We start from the raw sequence: 21,926 nt of genomic DNA, 5'->3' as shown, positions 1-21,926 counted from the left end.
GGAAGCAGGCTCCCTGCTGAGCAGAGAGCCCGATGCGGGACTCGATCCCAGGACCCTGAGATCATGACCTGAGCCAAAGGCAGCGGCCTAATCCACTGAGCCACCCAGGCGCCCCAAACTTGGACTTTCATGGCTGTGACAGATCAGTGGAGGTTTATCAGCTGCAACAAAGGCACAGCTCTGGTCCAGGATGTCACGAATGCGGAAAACTGTGCACACGTGGGTTTAATTTTACTGAATATAGAAGTGCTCTAAAAAAAAAAATCAAATTTTAATAAAAAGAAAATGTGAAAGAAAAATAAACAAGGGGCGCCCGGGGGGCTCAGTCTGTTTGGTGTCTGCCTTCGGCTTGGGTCATGATGTCAGGGTCCTGGGATCGAGCCCCCCATTGGGCTCCCTTGCTCAGTGGGGAGCCTGCTTCTCCCTCTGCCTACGGTTCCCCCTGCTTGTGTGCTCTCTGTGTCAAATAAATAAATAAAATATTTTTATTAAAGCAATAGACATAACACACCACGTTAACAGAATAAAAGAGAAAAAACACATGCTCATCACAACTGATGTAGAAAAAACATTTGACAAAATTCAACACCCTTTCATGATACACTCAACAAACTAGAAAAAGAAGGACCATACCTCAACACAGTAAAGCCACATATGAAAACCCACCAGTACCATCATACTCAACAGTGAAAAAGAGAGCTACTTCTCTAAGATCAGGAACAGAGCAAGGACACCCCCTCTTACCACTTCTTTCAACAAAGTTCTAGAAGTCCTAGCCACCACAAATAGGCAATGAAAAGAAATAAAAGACATCCAAATAGGAAAGAAAGAAGTAAAGTTATTTCTGCTTTCAGGCGACATGATCCCTAAAGGAACTAATACATTCAGCAAAGTTGCAGGCACAGAATCAACTCAAAAATCAGTTGTGTTGGGCTCCTGGGTGGCTTAGTCGTTGAGCGTCTGTCTTTGGCTCAGGTCACGATCCTAGGGTCCTGGGATCGAGCCCCAGCAGGGAGCCTGCTTCTCCCTCTCCCAGTCCCCCTGCTCCTTTTCCCTCTCTCTCTGTCAAATACGTAATAAAATCTTAAAAAAAAAAAAGTTTTAAAATTTAAACAATAACAGTTAAAAAATAAAATCTTTTAAAAAATAATACATAAAGAACTGCTACAATTCAATATTAACAGCTACACCAAGACACAAATCACGCAGTTTATAAATGAGCAAGTAACAGTGCCTGAATGGCTCAGCTGGTTAAGGGTCTGTCTGACTCTTGACCTTGGTCCAGGGCATGATCTCAGATTGTAAGTTCAAGCCCCATGTTGGGCTCCACACCCAGCATGACACCTACTCAAAAAAAAAAAAAAAAAGAAAGAAAAAGAATACATGAACACTGAGTAGACCTTTATCCAAAGCAGATATGCAAACAGTCCACAGGGAAACGCAAGTCAAAACCACTGGACATCACCTCAAACCTGTTAGGACAACCACCGTCAGAAAATCAGAACACGGCAAGTGTTGGCAAGAATGTGAGAAGTCAGAGCCCTCGTGCGCTGTCGGCGGGAAGGCAGACTGGTGCAGTTCCTCAACAATGTAAAATAGAACTACCAGCAATCCCGCTTCTGGGTGTATCTCAGAAGCGTCGAAAATAGAATCCTGAAGGGCTGTTCGTGCTCCCAAGAAGTAGAAGCAAGTTACATGTCTGCCATCGGGTGATGATGAAGAAAATGTGGATACACAGAACGGACCCGAATCAGCCTTAAAGAGAAGGGACTGGTGTACACTACAACACGGATAAACCCTGAGGTCCCTCTACTACGTGAGATAAGCCAACCCTCAGACAAATACGGCATGATTCCACTTATCTGAGGTGTCTAGAGTCATCACACTCATAGGAACACCCAGTGAAGAACTGGTTGCCAGGGGCCGAGGGATCTGCTGTTCGGTGGGTATAGGGTCTCAGTCATGTAAGATGAAAACGTTTTCGAGATCTGGGGTATGACAAAGTGCCTGTACTTAGCACTGTACACCGAGAAGTTGTTGAGGAAGGGCACCTGGCGGCTCAGTCAGTTGGGTGACTGCCTTTGGCTCAGGTCATGATCCCAGGGTCCTGGGATGGAGACCCGCGTCGGGCTCCCCACTCAGCTCAGAACCTGCTTCTCCCCCTTCCTCTCCCTCTGCCCCAACCCTGCTCGTTCTCTCTCTCTCAAATAAATAAAATCTTGAAAGAAAAAAATAACTAAGGGTAAAATTATGTTACATGTTTTTTTTATCACAATTAGATAGAGAGAGAGACCCCCCGCCCAAAGACATGTGAACAAGCTCTTCCCCACCGAGGGCAGCACCCTCAGGACAGGCCATAGTAACTGGGGAAGGGTCCCTGGGGAGGGGGTTGAGGAAGGAGACCACGCGCCATCTTGACTACAGGCCTGTCCTGAGCAGAGGATCTTGGAGCTGGAGGATGGTACCCCTACACCATCCCCGGTGGAAACCCCTGACCGAGCCTGCCCGCTGAGTCTCCTGCCTCCCTGCTGCCTTCTCTCTCCACAGCAGAGGCTCCCTCAAGGCAGGAGCAGAGAAAAGCCAACAGTGTCCCCCTCTGGCTGGTCGGCTCTGGCCTCCCACAGCACTCTTCCTCACCCCCTTTCCCATCCTACAAACCACGCTGGGTGCCTGAAGACTCTGAGGGCCGGGGAGCCAGGTGGAGGGTTGGGGCTGCTCTCATGGGACCGGAAAGAGGCCTAATGGGACACACTGTGTGCCCGGAAGTAGAACAGGAGTCTGCGTGGGGGCTCCAAGGGCCCAGGGATGGTGACCCATGGCTTTCAGCCCCTCGTGGAGCCAGCAGGAGTTGCTGCTGGCCCAGGGCTAACAGCACCGCAGGGCCCCAGTCATACAGGCCCTCAGGTGAGATCCCCCCTTGCCTCAGGCCCCAGGGCAAAGACCACCAAGGAATGAGGTTCCAGGGAGCGGAAAGGCTTTAATGAGCATCACAGGGGGACTGGGGGAGGGGTACAGGCTCCAAACCCAGCCATCCTGCCTTCGCTTCAGCTGGCGGAGGGAGCAGCCCTGCTCAGCCGTTCCCAGACCCCAAGGCAGCCAGAGGAGAGTCCCCGGGAATCTTCTCCACCCACCAAAAGTGTTGAAAGGGGAGAGGTCTGCAGCTGCTGCTGCCAGGAACAGGAAGACCTCCAGCAGCAAGCTGACCTCCAGAGGTCAGGAGAGACCTAAAATCAGGCAGAACAGCAGCCATGGGAGGGTTCGGGGCTAAGCAGGCAAGGAAACTCGTGGGATCCCCAAACACTGAAAATTCAGAGGGGGCCCCAGAGCCTGCTGGCTCCAGGAACGAAGACCCGAAGGAGTCCCCCCCCCAGACCTAGACACCACGAAGACGCCGAGGGAGTCCCCCCAAGACTGAGACACCAGCAGAAGGTCTGGGGGGAGAAGCAAGGATAGGAGCCTGGGTGGGTGGAAGAGGCTGAGGGGAGCCTGGGAAGGGCACCAGGGACAGTGCCCCGGACGGAGGGGTGGTGGGAGACGTCCTCTAGCTGCTGTTCTGCTGTTCCTGTTGGCGGATGAGGTTGGCAATGGGGCTGGTGATGCCGCCTATCAAGGTCCAGTACTCGTCGAAGCTGATGCGTCCATCGTGGTTGGCGTCCAGGCTCTGGATGAGCTTGTCAGCGGCCTTTCGGTTTCCCGTGTCCTGGAGAGGAAGGGGGGGGGGGGGTCAGCAGGGCTGGGCAGCGGCCCCACAGAGCCCCAGGCACAGGACTCCTGTGGCTCGGACCTGAGCACCAGCTGCCCTGGGAGGAGGCAAACCCAGCCCACCCAAACCCCCGGTCGGGCCTGCGTACCCTGAGAGGACAGGGGTCTGGAAGTGTGGGGGAGACCCCGGCTTGGGGGGGCCACTCTGAAAAGACGGAAGCCACAGGGAGGAAGGGAACCACATGAGGATGAGGGCTTGGGGGGCCGGGGGGCAGACAGGTTGGGCGGGGGCCTCACGGTCAGCATGTGGTTGAGCTCTTTCTGAAGCATCTTCCGGAAGCTGCCCTTGCTGATCTTGTTCTTGACCAGGCTGTGTTTCGACACGTATTTGTAGAAGTTTTCCACCAGGACCACAACCGCCTTCTCCAGCTCCGTGTAACCGTCCGCCATCTCGCAGCCGCACGCCTCGGGGGGGCCTGGGCGCCATGAACAGGGCAGGTGAGGAGACCCCATAGTCCAGACCCCCTCCGAGCCCTGCCCTCATCCTCCCCCTGGGTCCCCAGGCTGGCAGGTCCTGGGCAGGAGGGATGAGGCGGGGAGAGGGGGGGCACTAGGGTGGGCCTGGACCTTGTGGTTGCTGTAATCCAGCCGCTCACCAGCCCAACCGCCCCAGCAGGTTCCCCTGGCAGGCTCCCCAGCCCTGCCCCAGCCCCAGGCCCTGGGCCTGTCAGAGCTCCCTGCAAAGAGGGTTAGGGTAAGTGCCCATCCCCGTGCCTCCCCACAGCTGCCCCGCCCAGGACCCCTGCCCTGTGAGCAGGCACAGCTAGAAACTGCTAGGATGAGCCAGAGGGGCCGGGAGACCAGAAGCCAATGTGTCCCCAGGGGCAGGACTGGCAGAGACCCAGGCCCAGGCCACAGAGCAAGGGGCCGGAACTTACGCCCTGTCCAGTGTCCTCAGCCAGGAGGCAGGACAGGCTGCCCAGGGAAGGTCGCCCCTCTCCGGGAAAGGACGATGTCCCCCCGACTAAGTCAGACCTTCTGCAGACCCCCCAGCCACGCCCTGCTGGGCCGCCCTCCCTCGCCGCCCACCCCAAAATACGTAGGAGCCAGGCCAGTCCACCCCAGCTGGAGACAGAGCTGCGGCCTTCACCCCAGGACAAAAGGCACTTACAGTCCAAGCGGATACGGCCTCTGCATAACAGGATATGAGGGGAACAGGCGGCTCTATTCTGTGAGTCGCTGCCGCCCCCAAAGTAAGCCCCAGCCCAGAGCTCCCTTCCCACCCCCAAGCCCAGGAATGAGCCACAGCCACCCGAAAGTAGACACAGCCGCTATCCTGTCCTGAGCCTCGCAGGGCCCCACTTGGAGGAGCAGTCTGCTTGGCCCAGCCTCACCCTGGCACTGGCCCCGGCCCGGCCCTGCACACCCTGCCCCGCCCCCGCTCCCAGACTCTCAGGGCCCGCACTGGCCGGGGCCACGGGCTCTTCTAGGGTCCAGTCTCCCCAGATACCAGGCATCCCTGAGGCAAGGACAGAGTTTCATAGGCACAGCCGTTTGTTTTCTGAACCAAAGGGCGTGACTCATAGACTTTAGGACCATTTTTTAAAAACCCTAGGTACATAAGCACACTGCTCTTAATCTCTGTGTCTCCCCTCGCCGGCACCGTCTGGCCCAACGGCTTGCTTGAGGTGCATGTTCTAGAAATACTCCCCTCCTTCCAGCCCTGCTGCCAGGTATCCACAGCCCCTGACCGCCCTTCTAAAATATTCCCCTCACGTAGCTCTTTATGAACGGAGGATGTGACCGAGGGACGAGGCCCTAACAGAGGAAGGAGTGGGGGCGGAGACAGAGGAGCATCTCTGACCAGGACCCCAGCCTTCTGTCCCTGCCTCGTCCAGCTGACCACTCTGGTCTGAAGAGGAGAATGGAGCTGGAGCTACAGGAAACCACAACCTCGCCCCACGCTCTTCGCTTATTACGTGTGATTGGGGACGTCTGGGGGGCTCCGTCCGCTAAGTATCTGCCTTCGGCTCAGGTCATGATCTCAGGGTCCTGGGAGCGAGTCCCCCATCAGGCTCTCTGCTCAGTGGGGAGCCAGCTTCTCCCTCTCCCTCTGCACACCCCCACCCCCCGCTTGTGTGCCCTTGCCCTCTCTAACAGATAAATAAAATATTTTTTTTTTTAAAACAAAAAAAGGTATGTGACTGTGAGGTCTAATGTAAGACTTTCAGGCTAACACCCTGACACTCACAAATGAGGAGGGAGAGAAGTTTTGATCCACACAGTGCTGCCCACTGCCCTTGAGTTGGGAGTGGCCAGGCCCACGGCCAGCATTCCTGGGGTCCCACAAGCTGTACCCACCACACCAAGGAGTGTGCCAAGCCTACTCCCAGCCAAGCTTTGGGAGTAGAAAGACAGCTCAGAGAACCCCAAACCCTAACCATTCCGGACTTTGCCCCCTAAGTGAGGAGCCCTGTGGGAACTAGTCAGGGAGAGGGAAGAGATGGAAATCAGGTGTAGGGGCGCTGCGCCTCTGCCCTCTCCCCCTGGCCCCCCCCCCCCCCCCCCCCCTTTCTTACGGTCTTGTTTCTCGGACTCCTCCTGCCCTCCATACCACGTCCCAGCCCCTACCTGGCCTCTGGCAGCCCCGCAGGCCAGACAGAGCTGAGCACTCGGGACAGTCAGCCGCTGGCCTCAACAGTCCTGGGTTTCGGTACCCAGTGGGCCACCCCCCACCTTCTAGTCAAATGGGAAGCCTCTCCATCTGGATGAGTGCTTCTCCGAAGCTTTTTCTGAAGGAAGGAGATCAGAGTGGGATAGTGGGGGCGTGGGGGGGGGCTTACTCTCTCCTTCCCTCCCTCCCTCCCCTGGGGGCCAGGAGACAGGCTCTGCCACCCACCCACGCACAGGTACCTGCTCCTCCCACCTGCCCTCTTTAGCCACCAGCCACGCGGAATGAGGCTGGACGGTTAGGCTGTCTCATCAGGCTGTCCTAGGGTCCTAGGAAGCCTTGGCAGGAGGTAGGTCCTGGCCTAAGAGCAGGGCGGGGTTGGGGGGGGGTGGACATGTACATTAGAGCCTTCCCCAAAATCAGGAACAAGAGGACCACTTGTCCTCCGAAGGACCCTCACACCCAGAGCCCCCAGCCCTCTGCCGATGTTCTTCTCGGCCAGTCCTTGTTTGATTCATCCTTGAGCAACCGAAAGGCCCCACCCTCACGCCTGCTCACCTCCGCCCAGCCTCCTGACTTCTTCCAAAGCCTGTGGGCGCTCTGACCCTTGACCCTGGGTCTGGGCCACAGCAGTCCTGCCTCCTACCCCCAAGTTCTAGGTCTCAGCCCTCCAAGTGCCTCCTAGCCACCCCCAGGCCCCTGCAGTCCACCACTCACCATCCAGCCTCTTTTCCCACCACACAAGCTCTTCTTAAGTCTCGAAGGGTCTCTAGGTACTGGGAGATGTCCCTGAAGCTCCAAACCTCCCGGCCACTGTCCCTCTCTAGAGCTTGGCCCACTCTCAAGCCTGAATTTGGCCTTTCCCGTGTCCCTTCCATACACCTCAAAGTTGTTCACTCATTTCTCATTTATTTCCTTCTTCATCTGTCACTCACTTATTTCCTTCTTCATTCATTCGTCCGCCCCAAGGATCTTCAGCACAGAGGGAAGGTGTGATCCGAACGGGCTGGTGACTTGTCCCTCTATTTACAAGGCTGTTTCCCATCCAACATCCCGCTCCATGCTCCTCTGCTCACTCCTCTCCAGCTTCCGGAGGCCAGTGTCTGGCACAAGTGCCCCTGCCTCCCCGTCTCCACCCGCATGGGACCCTGCACCTGAGTCACACGGCCACACACAGAGGCCCCATCACCAGCCATCCAGGTCTCGGAAGAAGCCTGTTCCTCTGGAGCATTTTCCAGACGACTGGGGCTGGACTACGGCATGGACACTCATGCCCTCCACCCCTGGTCTCTCCAAGGACAGAGGATAGAGGAAGGCTGAGCCACTGCCCCCCCACCCCTCCACCCCACTCATCTCCGAGCACCCCTGCCCTCACCCCCAGCTGCCCAGCGGGGCCCCAACCCTTCAGAGGGCGGACGGACCTGCCTGGGTCCTGAGGTGGAAACAAGCCACCTCAGTGCCTCCCTCCTCTCCCAGGCTCGCTGGCTCTCGCTGGGGCCTTCCTGGTGCCTCCTGGACCCCATCACCTCTCCCAGGACACAGCTCCCAGGGCCTGGTGAGGCCTGTGTCCAGGTCGGACCACCTCCCAACCCCCACCAATCCGCATTTGTCCTTTTTAGGTCGAGGGAGGGTCGGAGCCGCTGTGACAAAGCTCGGAAGCACTCTGCCTTGAGGCCCGGGCCCTGGAGAAGAGCCCCGTCAGCCCCCGGGTTGTGGAGGGGATCTCCCCACCCCATCCACGCCTCTGAAGCCCTCTCTGGCCCCCAGCCCCACCAGAAGTCTCCATTACCACACCAGCCTGTGGGAAAATTAACGATTAACCGAATCATCCAGTCAGTGCCTGGCAGGGCCCCCTCCCCAGGCTCCCTTCACTGCCCCTTCCCCTGGCCCCAAACGTTTGCCCGGCCTCTCCAGCAACCCCAGGCCTCCCAGGACGGGCTGGGGGTGCTCACCTGCCTCCTCGGACTGCCTCCTCTCCCGCAGGGCTCTGGGGCCTGGGCTCTGGCACTGCCAAGCGGCTCTCCCCCCGCTCAGCCGGCCAGGACTCCTCCCCGCCTCGCTCCCAGAATCTGTCCCACTCCCTCCAGCCTGGCTGAGCTGGCTCGGTGGGGAGGTAGTCACTGAGCTCCCTCTTGACTTAGCCCTGGGGTTGGGCCCTTGTTAAAGGGATACACACCTTTTTTAGCACCCCCCCCCACCCCACCCCAAAGGGAGCGGTGGAAGCCGGCACCCCGCACAAGCGCACCCTCCCCACCCTGCAGCGCTGGAGCGGAAAGAATCTAGTCGGTGGAGGAAGGAAGGAAAGGGCCGTCACCTGCCCAGATCACAGGGGTCACTGGGAGCCCAGTTTCAGGGTCCCCCAACAGACAAGTTCGGGCTGCTTTCCAGGCCAGTCTGGCCAGCCCCAGAAACTTCCTTGCTGTTAGGGTTTCAGGAGCAATGCCTGATTTCTGTGGCCCCAATCAGAAGCGGCCCTGGAGCCCCTGGTCTTCCGACTCCAGTTGCGACCTCCAGGAGCTGACACTCATTCCCAGGACCTGCCCTGTGCAGCAGGAGAAGGGGCCACCCCTTCCCCAGAACACACAAGGGAATTGGCCAGGAGTGACCTCAGCTCTGGGCACCTGCTCTGCGTCAGGCTCTCCACTGAAGACTTTATGTGACGTGTCCATTATCCTCCCAACAGATTTGTGAGCCACAAGCAGACCCCATTTTATAGATGAGGAAACTGAGCTCTGGGAGCATGCCCCGAGCTCCAAAGATAATGGACTGCAGAGCTGGGGGAGTTCGGGCTGCTTGGCCTGTTTCTCAGCCCCGCCTTTCTCTTGCTGCCAGTCAGCCAGGCTCCAGCACACCTGGGTTCCTAACTTCCCGGGTGAGCACTTGTGGCCCCCTCTCCTGTCAGGGGACCAGCCCCTTGGTGAAGAGAAGCCTATCCTTCAGAGACAACCTAGTCCCCAGCTTTGGGGCCTGGTAACCATCCTCAAGCCAAATCCATGGGAAAAGCAAGTCCCACTCACTCCCACTGCAACCACCACAGCCCCACGCATCCCACTGCCACCCAGGACTCTGCCACCCCCCAAACCGCCTACTGTCCCAGGTGAGGGGTGGATGTCAAGACAACATCTTTCACTTTTTTTCCATTTTTTATTAATCGAATGATACAAAACAACCATCATTCTTTAAATGCCCAAGCACCCAGTTGGTCCTCTCCCTCCCCTGCTCTCTTCCCCGACCGACCCTCGCCCAAGGACAGAGGCCTCACCCAAGGACAGAGGCCTCACCCAAGGAAAGAGGCCAGGGAGGAGGCTGGGCCAGAGCTGGAGGCGGGAAGGTGGAGCCCTGGACACAACTACCATTTGGGGTGGGGATTAGGAAGAGTAGGTTCCCAGAGACCCTTTTTAGCACCAAATATCCTGCCCCATTCCCAGGCCCCTTCTTCAAATCATTTCCAGTAGCCCACCTCCTCTCTGCCCTTCCCCCCAACTAAAGTACCAGGCCCTTAAACCACCCTTATCCCTCCGGCCCCCACCATATCCGCCCCCGCCCCCCCCCCCCCCCAGCCTCCCTCTGGCGGGGACTCCCGGGCTGGCAATGTTGGAGAGCCCTGGGAAGGGTCACCAAGGACTCGAGCCCTGCAGGGGTGAAGCAGGTGCAGACCGGGGAATCACATACTGGTGGTAGAGAGGACTTTTATTTCTAGGCCCCAACATCCCCCCCAAGAATTCCAGGGAAAGGTTCTCAGCTGCCCCGGACAGGGCTTTCCAGCTTCACACTCCTGGCTGCTTCTCCAATCAGCTCCCAGAAAGTCCCAAACTCTAGTTTAGAGTCGTTACAGCTGCCCAAGTTGGCGATTTTCTCTTCGAGCCCACCGTTGCTCTAAGGGAAGGGAAGAGACCGCAGCTCAGCAAGGCAGAACCTCCCTCTCCTGGCTTCACCCTGCCCTAGGGCGGGAAGCCAAACCGGGGCCCACCTGGCACAGGCAAGGGGAGGGGCTAAGGGTGGGAGTGCCTGGGGCCACGGGGCGGTGTGGGTGGGGTCCTGAGGACCTTGGGGGGGGGGGGGGGCGGGGTGCCTGGGGCGGAGCCCCGTCAGTACCGGCATGAGGTGAGGCAGCTGCTGGGTGACCAGGTCCTGAAGTTCAGAAGGGGTCAGCGTCTCCTTCCCACCCTCCACAGAGTACTGGTGGAAGTTCTTGATGAGGGTCTCGATGGCCCTCTCCACGTCGCTGAATTCCTGCTCATCCTGAGGGCGGGGGACATCACCACCTCAGGGAAGCTCCACTCACCCCAACAACACCCTACCTCCCCAAGCCCCCCTAGGCCAGCGGGGCAGAAGGCAGCTGGAAGGCACAGGAGCTGCCCCCACTCCAGAGCCCAGCATCTAGCCCCCACCCCCTCTGGCCTCCGCCGCGAGCCCAGCAGGGCTCCCTCCCTGTCACCGGAGGCCCCCACACAGGATGAGTCCTAGCGAGAGGAACAGACACCTCTTCCCAGGGGGGCTCATTGTGCGGACGCAGCATCGCATGTGCTGGACACCACTTAAGAGTCTGGCTCTTCTGGGCAAGGTCTAGGGTAAAAGGCGGGCCCAAGGCAAGGGGCAGAAGTCAGTGGGGACGCAGACCCTCAGGGTGGAAGATGGAGCACGAGAACAGAAAAGCCAGACACGCACGGTCCCACCTCAGCACTGGCTGACCGACACTGTCCCATGGTGCCCGGTGTGCTTGTCCTGGCAAGAGCTGTGTCGTCCTATGGCTGGCGCCGGGGAAGCCGATGGCTCATGATCTGCCTGGAGAGGAGGGAGACGGAGGGGAGGGGAGGGCTCAGTATTTCTTCCTCAACTATTGCCTCCGGCCTCACTCAGGAGGTCAGAGCCAACTCCACGCAAGGCCCAGTCCCTGCGCAGGATCCTGGAAGGAGCTAAGGTCACAGTTCCCAGGACCACCCATTTAGAGGGAATCCTCTGGGCCTCCCCCTAGATCAAGCCTCCCACTTCTCCCACCCCTCACCTCTGCTTTGCGCGCACACAGACACACCCGGCCTGTAGGACCTGACTCCCAGCCCTTGTCCTGGCAGGCTAGGGTAGGAGAGCCGAGCACTGCCCTTTGGACAGGGTTAGGGCAGCCCTTTACGCGAAAAGCCCTGGCATCCTTACCTGCTTGGGAGCCGTTGGGACAGACGCTAGGCGTCGGTGCACCTGAGCTCAGCTCTTATACCTGGGGGCAGGGCGGGGCGCGGGGGCGGGGCCTCCTCCCCGAACCGCCCCCGCTGTTTGCGCTGTTCCCGCGGGCTGGGCGGGGAACCAGTGTGGCCCCACCCCCCACTGGCCAGAGCTCCGCCCACCCTGCGGCCAAGGGAACTCTGGGGGGCTGGGCCTGGACGGCCCCTGGCCCCAGACCCGCCGGCAGAGTAAAGGCCAGAGAAAGGGAAGGGAAGAGTGGGGGCTTGGCACCACGGCGGGCTCAAGCGCGGGAGGAAAGTCCTGAGGAATTGTAGGGCAGGGAAGTGGAGGGGCTTTGGGTCAATAACCAGGAAAGGAGGAGACTCAGAGGCTGACAGAGGCAGGGCTGGTGGTCCAGGGGGAATGAGGGACATGGGAGTCTCCAGGGGCCACTCTGCACTTTGCCAGGTCACACACATGCCCTCTTACTCTTCCCACCAGGGCCAGTCTGGGTGGTGCCACTCGTACCTGCAGTCCCCACAGCTGAGGGGGGCAAGGAGCCACAGAAGGGCGGCCTGGGAGAGGGGCCCGGATGGAGTGTTGTCCTGATCCCGATTCAGCTCCCCTCAGATAGCCCACCTGTATGAGACCCAGATGGGCTACCTGGCCCATTAGCAACCTCTCCAGACAGGTCGGGCTGCCTACTGCTCCCTCCCTCAGAACCCCAGGCCTTCCCAAACTGCCCCCCAATCCAGTGCCCAGGATGACACCCAGGAAGCCTGGAATGACACCTCCTCCCCACCCCACCCCCACCCGCCTGATGGGGAGGGGGAAAGGAGAAGAGCAGGTGAGTCAGTGTGGTCAAGGCAAGGATGGGGCAGATCCCAAAGCCTGAACTCTGAAGGCAGGAGCCTGTCTCCCAAGCCCCTCCCAGCCCCTTTCTCCTTCTAGGGCTCCCCCATACTTCTAGAAGTGTCTCCATGAGAAGGCCCCCCCCAGGAGTGTCCTATCATCCTGTGTTTCTCTGATGGTCTCAATCTGGGACCCTCTGAGGGGTCAATTTGAGGTTTCTCCCAAGAACGCTTCAAACTTGGATCCTGGGAGAAGCGTCAGTCTGGGGGACCCTCCTGAGGTCTCTCAGTGTGGGGAAGCTCCCTGTGAGTTCCCCTCAGGGATATCTTCAGCCAAATGACCCCTCAAAGAGTCCCAGCCTGGGGTCCTTCCAGGGCCTCTCAGTCTGAGGGCACTTAGATGGAAGGTCTCAATCTAGGGCCCTTTCTGATGTGTTTGGTGTGTGGAAGAGAGGTTGTCTCAGCCTAAATGTTCCTCTGGAGTCAGGGACACGAGACACCGGCAGTGACAGCTGCCGGAAGGCTTTACTCACTGGGCTGCCCTGCTTCGGCTTGCTCAGCGGGCGGGCCACGCGAAACGTCCGCCCCTCAAGCCAAGGCGGATGGGGAGAGGGGCGCCATAGCCCATGTCAGGCTTCATACCAGAACCTTGTGTCCGTTCTTCCGCCTCTCCCCTGCTATGCAGGGAGGGAGGAGGGAGGGCCTAGTGTTCCCATGTTTCCCACCCAGAGAGGATCCGTTCATCACAGAGGCTATGGAACACCAACCCAGTTCCACCTATTCTTGTCTTTGTGCGCTCAGCCTCTCCGAAATGTGTCTCCTCATCTCTAACACAGGACTTACAAATAGCGCCTCCCCGGAGCGAAGTGGGGCCTAGACAGGAACAAGCCTGAGGGTGGAACCTGTGGTGGTGAGCCCAGGGTGGTGTGTGGAAGTGAGGGACCACTGAGATCTGCTCCTGAGATCATGACCACACTGTATGTTAACTAACTAGAATTAAAATAAAAATGTGGAAAAAAATAGTAGTACCTTCAAGGGCTGTGAGAATTAACTAACTTAACACAGGGAAGTGTTCAGTTCTGTGCCTGGAGGACAGCAAGCCCAGCACAGCTCCAGGCTCTCATCAACACCCAAGGATCAAAGCCCAGGAATAAGAACAGTGGGACTGAGACCATGCCCCAGAAGGCCCCAGAAGGACAGGACTCACCACACCCACCCCAGAGATTGTCCCCTTGTTCCATAGGCTCGTTCATCCACCGTTTCGTTACTGAGCACTACCCCATGCAAGACCTGGTGTGAGCCGCTGCAGAATTCAGAGACAACTAACATTCTTGGTCCTTCAAGAGCGCATAACTTTTCTTTAAGATTTTATTTATTTATTTGAGAGAGAGCACAAGCAGGGAAGCAGTGGAGGGAGAGAGAAGCAGACTCCCTGCTGAGCAGGGAGCCTCATGGGGGGCTCGATCCCAGGACCCTGAGATCATGACCTGAGCCGAAGGCAGCTGCTTCACCAACTGAGCCACCCAGGAGCCCCAAAAGGTCATAACTTTTGGACCCACTCTTTGGTCAGGGCAGAACTTTCCCACTGTCTACTCCCAAGAGCAGAAAGAGGAGAGGGTATTTCAAGGAAGAGGCTTTTTGCGGGGAGGGGATTCTGCCCTGCCGGCCCTGCCAAGCACTATTCTGCTCAGGAGCTTTACTTCTTGTGAGTCTCCAGGGCCCTCTCCCTCCGGATCTCCTTGGCCAGCTCCCCTATCAGTCTCCAGTACTCGTGGAACTTGAGCTCAGAGTCCTGATTCACATCCAAGCTCTTCATCTTCTCATCTAAGGAGCCCACGTCCTGAGGAGACACAACAGAAGGGCTGGGGTTAGAAGTGAGGGTTCTCGGGCAGGGAGAGAGAAAAGAGCTGCTGACCTCCGTTCTCATCACACAGGAGCTGCCCCACTGTGGCCCGGGGACAGCAGGGCCATGGTGTCAGGTCTTCACAGCCTCTCCACACCTGTCGGGCTCCTAGGGTGGCGGCCCCCGAAGGAAGTAGGGGACCTGGCTTGTAGTGTTGGCCACCATGTAAATAGTCCCACCACGGCTGATTGTGAAGCACACACGGGTGTCCCCGAATGCAGAGCTGGGAAGAGATGCCCACAGGTGAGGTGGACCCAGCACACCATCGCACCTGCCATTTGCTCAACGGCACCCAGCGAGCCCTGGGGCAGGGATCCACTCTGGCCATCCTCAGAGCCTTCTCAGAACTTCCTCCTTCCCAGAAAGCTAGAGAAGTTCACAGCCCTAAGTTGCGCATCTGCATAAGCCCAACGTCAACTCGTTTTTGCTTCCGGTTTGGTTATTAACCTGTTTGATCAGAGGAATGGCAAAGACGTGGAGTATCTGGTTTTGTCCTTGACGAAGTCTGTCAGGACAGGCCTGTGAAATCAAAGGATACTGTATACTGGACCCCGGATCAAAGGATCTGTTACTAGATAAACAATCACAACCAAGACACAGTCTGTGGAACAACAGATCGGTGTCACACTGGAGAAAGTGCCGCAGGCAGAGCCCAAAGCTCAGTATTTCGATCAACATTTGCTCGAAGGCAGAGAAGACCGCCAGATCCACAGAAGGCACAAAACTAAAGCTAATTCAGAGAAAAGCTAAGCAAGACCTTTGTAAAAGCCACAATCGCTTTTTTTCTTTAAAGATTTTATTTATTTATTTGGCAGAGAGAGAGAGATCACAAGTAGGCAGAGAGGTGGGCACAGAGACTGGGGGAAGGAGGCTCCCCACTGAGCAGAGAGCCCGACCCCAGGATCATGACTTGAGAAAGCAGGGGCTTCACCGACTGAGCCCCCCAGGCACTCCCCCAATCATGCTTAACTGCAAAACACTGTAAGAATTGTCCATGGAAGGCAAAGATGCCCAGTTTAACATTATATTGGGAGGAGGGGAAACATACAATTAATCAAGAGAAAGAAAGAAAAGGCATTAAGTATGAGGAAAGAAGAGCCAAACTCACCTCTTACTATATCAGCAAGTATGTAATTGCAGAGCTTGGAAAAACCAAGAGCATAATGACTACCATTGTGGCAACTGTGAGCACTGAGCAGTGCTGACTATTCCAAGGCCTGTTCTACACACAGGACAGGCCTTACTCCATTTAACTCCACACTGTGCTGGAATGACGGGGATCTTGTCCACTTTGGTCGCCACTGGAAGCCCAGGGCCGGGGAGAATGTCTGGCACATAGCAGATGCCAGTTGGCCACTGTAACCCAAAGCCTAGCACAGTGTCAGCACAGGGCACAGTAGGTGCTCAATAAATACTTACTAAATGCAAAGCCAGTCCAACAAAGGAGATGTTATTATGTGTCTATTTCACAGATAAGAAATTCAGGCTCAGAAAGAGTAAATGACCAGGGATAATAAGCTAGAATCTGCATTTGTACCTAGATTTTCTGACTCAAAGCTTATGCTCTTATCCACTCCTCTGTATTTCTTCCCCCAAAAAACTATTAGAAATGATAAAGTGGGGACGCCTGGGTGGCTCAGTGGGTTAAAGCCTCTGCCTTTGGCTCAGGTCATGATCCCAGGATTCTGGGATCGAGCCCCATGTCGGGCTCTCTGCTCTGCAGGGAGCCTGCTTCCTCCCTTCTCTCTCTCTGCCTGCCTCTCTGCCTACTTGTGATCTCTCTCTCTCTCTCTGTCAAATAAGTAAAATCTTAAAAAAAAAAAAAAAAAAGAAATGATAAAGCATCTGATTACAATATTAACACACAAACCCAGTGCTTTTTAGGGGTATGAATATTAACCAGTCAGAAAGTGTAAGAAAGATCCCGTTTAAAACAGGGGTGCCGGGACGCCTGGGTGGCTCAGTTGGTTGAGCAGCTGCCTTCGGCTCAGGTCATAATCCCAGTGTCCTGGGATCGAGTCCCGCATCAGGCTCCTTGCTCTGCAGGGAGCCTGCTTCTCCCTCTGACTATGCCTGCCACTCTGTCTGCCTGTGCTTGCTCTCTCTCTCTGACAAATAAATAAATAAAATCTTTAAAAAAATAAATAAATAAATAATAAAAATTTAAAAAATTAAAAAAAAAAATAAAACAGGGGTGCCGAGACGCCTGGGTGGCTCAGTTGGTTAAGCAGCTGCCTTCGGCTCAGGTCATGATCCCAGCATCCTGGGATCGAGTCCCACATCGGGCTCCTTGCTTGGTGGGGAGCCTGCTTCTCCCTCTGCCTCTGCCTGCCACTCTGTCTGCCTGTGTTTGCTCTCGCTTCTCTCTCTATGACAAATAAATAAATAAATTTCTACCTCTCCTACACCCCTGCTTGTGTTCCCTCTCTCGCTGTGTCTGTCTCTGTCAAATAAATTAGCAAAATCTTAAAAAAAGAAAAAGAAAAAATAAAATAGTAACAAATGGGGGCGCTTGGGTGGCTCAGCAGGTGAAGCGTCCACCTTCAGCTCAGGTCGTGATCTCATGGTCCTGGGATCAAGCCCCACATCAGGCTCTCTTCGCAGCAGGAGGCCTGCTTCTCCCTCTCTCACTCCTCCTGTTTGTGTTCCCTCTCTCGCTCTCTGTCTCTCTCTGTCAAATTAATAAATAAAATCTTTAAAAAGAAAAGAAAAAAAAGAAACCTATTAAGCTTTTGTGAAGAAAAATGAACTGAAGACCATTAGAGAAAACATGATTAGAAAAATGTACCCTTTTTTTTGAAAGACTCAGTAGTGTCAAGATGTCAGTTTTCCCTGAAATATAATTTTATATGATCCTGTTAAATACCTACAGGATTTCCTTTTTCTTTTTTTTTAAGATTTTTTATTTATTTGACAGAGAGATCACAAGCAGGCAGAGAGGCAGACAGAGAGAGAGGGGGAAGCAGGCTCCCTGCTGAGCAGAGAGCCCGATGCGGGGCTCGATCCCAGGACCCTGAGATCATGACCTGAGCCGAAGGCAGTGGCTTAACCCACTGAGCCACCCAGGCGCCCCTACCTACAGGATTTTCTTGAGACTTATTTTATTTTGGGGCGCCTGGGTGGCTCAGTGGGTTAAGCCTCTGCCCTTGGCTCAGGTCATGATCTCAGGGTTTTGGGGTCGAGCCCCGCACCTTCTCATCAAGCCCCACATCACATCTCCCTGCTTCCCCCTCTCTCTCTCTGCCTGCCTCTCTGCCTACTTGTGATCTCTGTCTGTCAAATAAATAAGATCGTAAAAAAATATATACTATTTTATTAATAAAAAAAATTTTTATTTTGCTTTTTTTAAAGTAATGTCTACATCCAACATGGGGCTCAAACTCACAACCCTGAGTTCAAGAGTCACACATTCTCCTGACCGAGCCACCCCAGGCCCATGGTTCCATTTTTAAAAAGCTATTTGTAGAACAGTAGGTAAAATGCATTTGTTTGTTTACTCACTCAGCAATTCTTATTCTTTTATATTTAAACCTTTTATATTTTTCAAATTCACACGCTTTTTTTTTTTTTTTCAATTTCACTCACTGTGTATCTGCTCTCAGCACTGGAGATAAAATGGTGAGTGAGTCCTTTCCTTCACTCTTGGTAACATGCAAGTGTGTACAGGAGTCAAGCTGTGATGGGTGTGTTGCAAAAGAAAATAAAGGAGGTAAAGGAATAGAGGGCAAGGGCGGTGATCTTTGCATTCTAAGGTGAAGGAAGGCAAAGCTGAGGACTTGTCATCTGAGCAGAAATCAGAGTTCAGAGAGGAAGATGACTAGCCAGCGCCTCAGGAGTGAGCATTTTGGACCAGGAGGGCAAATCAGTGTAAGTAACTTTGCTGCATTTGAGTTTTGCTATAAAGGGGAGCAGAGATAGAAGACAGCTGGAGGGAGTTACAGACCCAAGAGAGAGGGCTGGGTTCTTCTCTTTTTTTTAAGATGGGGGCAGTACAGTGTATTGGGAAACCGATCAGAACAATCCCGTGGAGAAGGAAAACTGATGATGCAAGACAGAGGAGGAGGAACTCTAAGAGTCCAGGTTTTAGTGGGTGAGAAAGATCGGAGTCGCAGCAGAGGAAGGACTGTCTGCCTGGGGGGAGACTGATGCCTCAGGGGACAGGCAGGCGGCTCAACACAGCTCTTCATAGGCTCCGGGAGACAGTACATAGGAGTTTCCTGATTGCTCTTATTTTCTCTGAGAAAATTTCTTAGAGAGAGGGACAATGTGGACAGAGGGATTAGAGTTGGAGAGGAAAAGTTGTGAAATGATCATCTGAAAGAGCTGGCGAATGGTGACGGCTGTGCCAAGGGCCCCCTTGCAGTCTGTTACAGAATTAAAGAGAGACAAGTCAACACTGTGTATCAACTATACTCAATCAAATAAATAATAATAACAAAAATAATAAAGTGGGACAAGTCAACATGGCAGCACCTTTTCCTGCAGCCAGACTCCGCTACACAAAGTGCAGGGGCAGAACGGTCCACAGAGAGATTGAGGAGGTTGTTTATTTTTTTGAGAATGGACATTTTTGCCTTATTTTGGATCTGAGAGAGAATGGTAGCTCTAACCCTCCAGTTAATGGCGGTGAAAGACTGGACTTAACCTGGGTTGGGATTCTGTCAACCGGCGCAGGGAGAAAGGATCAAGGGAGCCGAGGGACTGACCGTAGAACGCAGCTGAGCGGGAAGAGAACGCAGGGCATGAGGGGGTGACAGGGTCGGGAGCCTGATGGTCCCCGCAGAGCCGAGGAAACAGAGTGGAGGAACAGAACTGGAATGGCAGGAGGTGGTACTCAGGGACAAGGAGGCTTGAAACAGATTCTGGAAGTGGTACATTATTTTGGTAATGTCAGGATCTGTAGCAAGAACAGAGGAGTGGGTGCTCAGAACCTGGACAGAATCCTTGGAAGCTAGGGGTTGAGAAAGTTGAAAGGCTCCGGTGTGCAATGAATTCTGTGTGCCGACGGAGGACCCCAACAAAAGCCATGATGAAAAACAGTAAAGCAGGGGCGCCTGGGTGGCTCAGTGGGTTAAGCCGCTGCCTTCGGCTCGGGTCATGATCTCAGGGTCCTGGGATGGAGTCCCGCATCGGGCTCTCTGCTCAGCAGGGAGCCTGCTTTCTCCTCTCTCTCTCTCTGCCTGCCTCTCTGCCTACTTGTGATCTCTCTATGTCAATTAAATAAATAAAATCTTTAAAAAAAAAAAAAAAGAAAGAAAAACAGTAAAGCAGGAGCTGAACCCACAAGGAAGGCAAGAAGGGGGCAGGTTCCAAGGAGCTGTGTGTCGCAGGAAGAAGAAGAAACAAAGATCTGGAAGCAGTGACAAAAAGCTAAGAGGTCACTTCCTGCACTTCCAGGCCCGGAGGGACTCGGATTTGAAGATAAAATCAGTCACCATGTGGCAAAGCTACAGGGACTGTTGACCCTAGAGTCTCAAGTCTCTGGAGAGAAAAGGAAGGGAAAAGTCTCATAAGGCTAGGGATGCAGCAGATTTTGCAGATGACAGACTGTTTCCAAGACATGTTTGTGGTTTTGTTTTTTTTTTTTTTTTTTAAGAAATCCATATCCAGGGACACCTGGGTGGGGGGGTGCTCAGTCTATTAAGTGACTGCAGCTAGGGTCATGACCCCAGGGTTCTGGGATTGAGCCCTGCATCAGGCTCCCTGCTCAGCAGAGAGCCTGCTTCTCCCTCTCCCTCTGTCTGCTGCTCCCCTGCTTGTGCTTTTTCTCTCTCTGTGTCAAATAAATAAATAAAATCTTTTTTAAAAATCCGTATCCACACACTTTCACATGCCTGCAAATTCTCAGAAAGGGTATAAAAGAGCCTGTTGACAGCCTACTGTAATTAGGCAACTCGGAGATGAACTCCATGCTCCTACTCAGCCCTACTCAGCCCAGCGGGTAAGAGAAAAGGGGTGACCTGATTGGGCACATTACTGAGGGGATTCCCAGAGGGGGTGAGAAGTAGTCAAAGATTCCTTCTTACAGCCCCCTACCCCCACCCCGAGGATCTATCACTCCATGAACTGGGCTATGTTTCCATCTGTGACAAACCCCTTCCTACAGCTGGGCCTCAGTTTCTATACATGTGAAGTGAGGAATTTGGACAGTGTTTTCTCTTGGCCTCCTTCTAGCACTGATGGTCTACAGCCCTTCTGGAACGCACCTCTGGCTCCCCTCCCGTTCTGGGGAGATGAGACCAGAGAGGCACACCCCGGCTTCCAGCAGCACTGAGGGGAGCACAAAGCCCAGTAAGGCACTTGCACACTCACCAGCGCAGTGTCCCCAAGCTACACATGTACACAGCCACCCACACCCTTCTCTGCCACACACCTGGAGTCACATTATGTGCCCAGAAACATCACCTCCCAGCCACGGTGTCCCGCAGCCACTGTCTTCCAAAATCTGAGGCCGAGAGACCCCCCCTACCTACCTTGAGCAAGTGAGGCAACTGCTGAGTGGCCAGTTCCCTAAACTCATTGATGCTGAGACTGCCCTTCTGGCCCTCCTGCCCCGCGAAGGTGAAGAAGGTGGTGACCACCGTCTCAATGGCCGCTTCCAGCTCCGTCAGTGGCTCTGCCGCCATCAGGACTCTGTAGAGCAGGGGAGGAGAGAAAGGGAGAGATAGAACAGACCGGACGGCCCCTGCCCTGGCATTGCCCCCTCCCGCCCCAGCTGGAAGCAGCGCAGTGGGGAAGGAGTCAGGGGACAGGGATGGGGCTTGAGGCAAGGGACCAGCGTGGGTGGGGGCAGGGGTGTCTGCTTCCAGAAAGCCCATCCTCTCTGGGTCTGAGCCTGGTGGTCCCCTCCAAGCGCCGGTGTCTCAGGAACCCCTTGATGGTGGCGATCCTATGGGCCGGAGACCTCTCTGAGAGGAGGCACTTTGGAGCGGCCCCTCTGCGGCCTCCAGTCCCCAGGGCCCTTTCCTGGGAGCTCACCCGGCCCCCACGGGGTCACGAGACGGCCGGGCTCCACCGCCTGTCTGCGCGGGGCCCACGCGCTCCGGGGCCGCTGCTCCCCGCGGGGCAGCGCGGGGTCAGGCCGGCGGCCGGCCGCGGTCAGGGTCAGGCCGCGGAGACCCCGCCCCGCGGGGGCAGCGGGCACAGCGCCCAGCCGCCTGCTCCGGCCCCCGCCCGCCGCTGCCCTCCGCGGGGACGCCGCCGCCCGAGCCCCCGGACGAGCCCGCTGCGCAGACGCCCGCGAGGGCCCCGGGGCGGGCAGGCGCCCGGGCCCAGGGTGGGGGCGCCGGACTCACCGAGGCAGGGGAGGCGGGCGGCGGGCGCAGGGGCCGCGGGGCCGCGCGAGCACAGCCCCCGCCCAGCGCGGAGGCGTCCGGCCAGCGCCGGGATGCGGAGCGAGGAGACCGCCCAGGCCCGCCTCCCGCCGCCTCCCGCCCCCCAGCCTCTGGGCGGGGTGCCGGGTCCCCCGGGCGGCCCCCGCGCGCCCCTCTGCAGGGGAGGGGGAGGCGGGAAGGCGCGGGCGTCCTAGAGGCCCGAGAGGGGGACCCTGCGGCCCAAGACCCCCAAGGGGCTCCCACACACCGAGGGGAACCCCGCTGAGGAGGAAGAGCCCCTGGACCGAAGTCTCTCCGCGGGGGCCGGA

General features: G+C 56.0%; 3 protein-coding genes across 8 annotated transcripts; all 3 read right to left on the bottom strand.

Moving 5' to 3' along the window:
- Positions 1-2,957: 2,957 nt before the first annotated feature.
- On the bottom strand, positions 2,958-8,510 carry S100A16 (S100 calcium binding protein A16). Of its 3 annotated transcripts, none has more exons than XM_059413926.1 (3): positions 8,326-8,510; positions 4,000-4,178; positions 2,958-3,700 (listed from the first exon to the last, which is right to left on the bottom strand). In XM_059413926.1, the coding sequence occupies exons 2-3, from the start codon at positions 4,150-4,152 to the stop codon at positions 3,542-3,544; spliced, it is 312 nt and encodes a 103-aa protein (XP_059269909.1). In that variant the 5' UTR covers positions 4,153-4,178; positions 8,326-8,510; the 3' UTR covers positions 2,958-3,541. The 3 variants fall into 3 exon arrangements, with proteins under 3 accessions (XP_059269909.1, XP_059269912.1, XP_059269911.1); XM_059413929.1 differs by lacking the exon at positions 8,326-8,510 and adding an exon at positions 4,874-4,973; XM_059413928.1 differs by lacking the exon at positions 8,326-8,510 and adding an exon at positions 4,641-4,737.
- A 1,532-nt stretch (positions 8,511-10,042) lies between these two features.
- Positions 10,043-20,842, bottom strand: S100A14 (S100 calcium binding protein A14). 3 transcript variants are annotated; one of them, XM_059413920.1, is made up of 4 exons: positions 20,758-20,842; positions 11,050-11,158; positions 10,469-10,615; positions 10,043-10,249 (listed from the first exon to the last, which is right to left on the bottom strand). In XM_059413920.1, the coding sequence occupies exons 2-4, from the start codon at positions 11,077-11,079 to the stop codon at positions 10,112-10,114; spliced, it is 315 nt and encodes a 104-aa protein (XP_059269903.1). In that variant the 5' UTR covers positions 11,080-11,158; positions 20,758-20,842; the 3' UTR covers positions 10,043-10,111. The 3 variants fall into 3 exon arrangements, with proteins under 3 accessions (XP_059269903.1, XP_059269902.1, XP_059269904.1); XM_059413919.1 differs by lacking the exon at positions 20,758-20,842 and adding an exon at positions 11,525-11,632; XM_059413921.1 differs by lacking the exon at positions 20,758-20,842 and adding an exon at positions 11,379-11,403.
- S100A13 (S100 calcium binding protein A13) lies at positions 13,710-21,688 on the bottom strand. Of its 2 annotated transcripts, none has more exons than XM_059413923.1 (3): positions 21,580-21,688; positions 20,758-20,917; positions 13,710-14,221 (listed from the first exon to the last, which is right to left on the bottom strand). In XM_059413923.1, the coding sequence occupies exons 2-3, from the start codon at positions 20,908-20,910 to the stop codon at positions 14,078-14,080; spliced, it is 297 nt and encodes a 98-aa protein (XP_059269906.1). In that variant the 5' UTR covers positions 20,911-20,917; positions 21,580-21,688; the 3' UTR covers positions 13,710-14,077. The 2 variants fall into 2 exon arrangements, with proteins under 2 accessions (XP_059269906.1, XP_059269905.1); XM_059413922.1 differs by lacking the exon at positions 21,580-21,688 and adding an exon at positions 21,263-21,447.
- Positions 21,689-21,926: the final 238 nt, after the last annotated feature.

The sequence above is a fragment of the Mustela nigripes genome, chromosome 10 (genome assembly GCF_022355385.1).
Source record: "Mustela nigripes isolate SB6536 chromosome 10, MUSNIG.SB6536, whole genome shotgun sequence".
NCBI lineage: Eukaryota > Metazoa > Chordata > Mammalia > Carnivora > Mustelidae > Mustela > Mustela nigripes.
The sequence above is the reverse complement of the archived record's forward strand: the minus strand, read 5'-3'. Positions and strand labels throughout refer to the sequence as shown.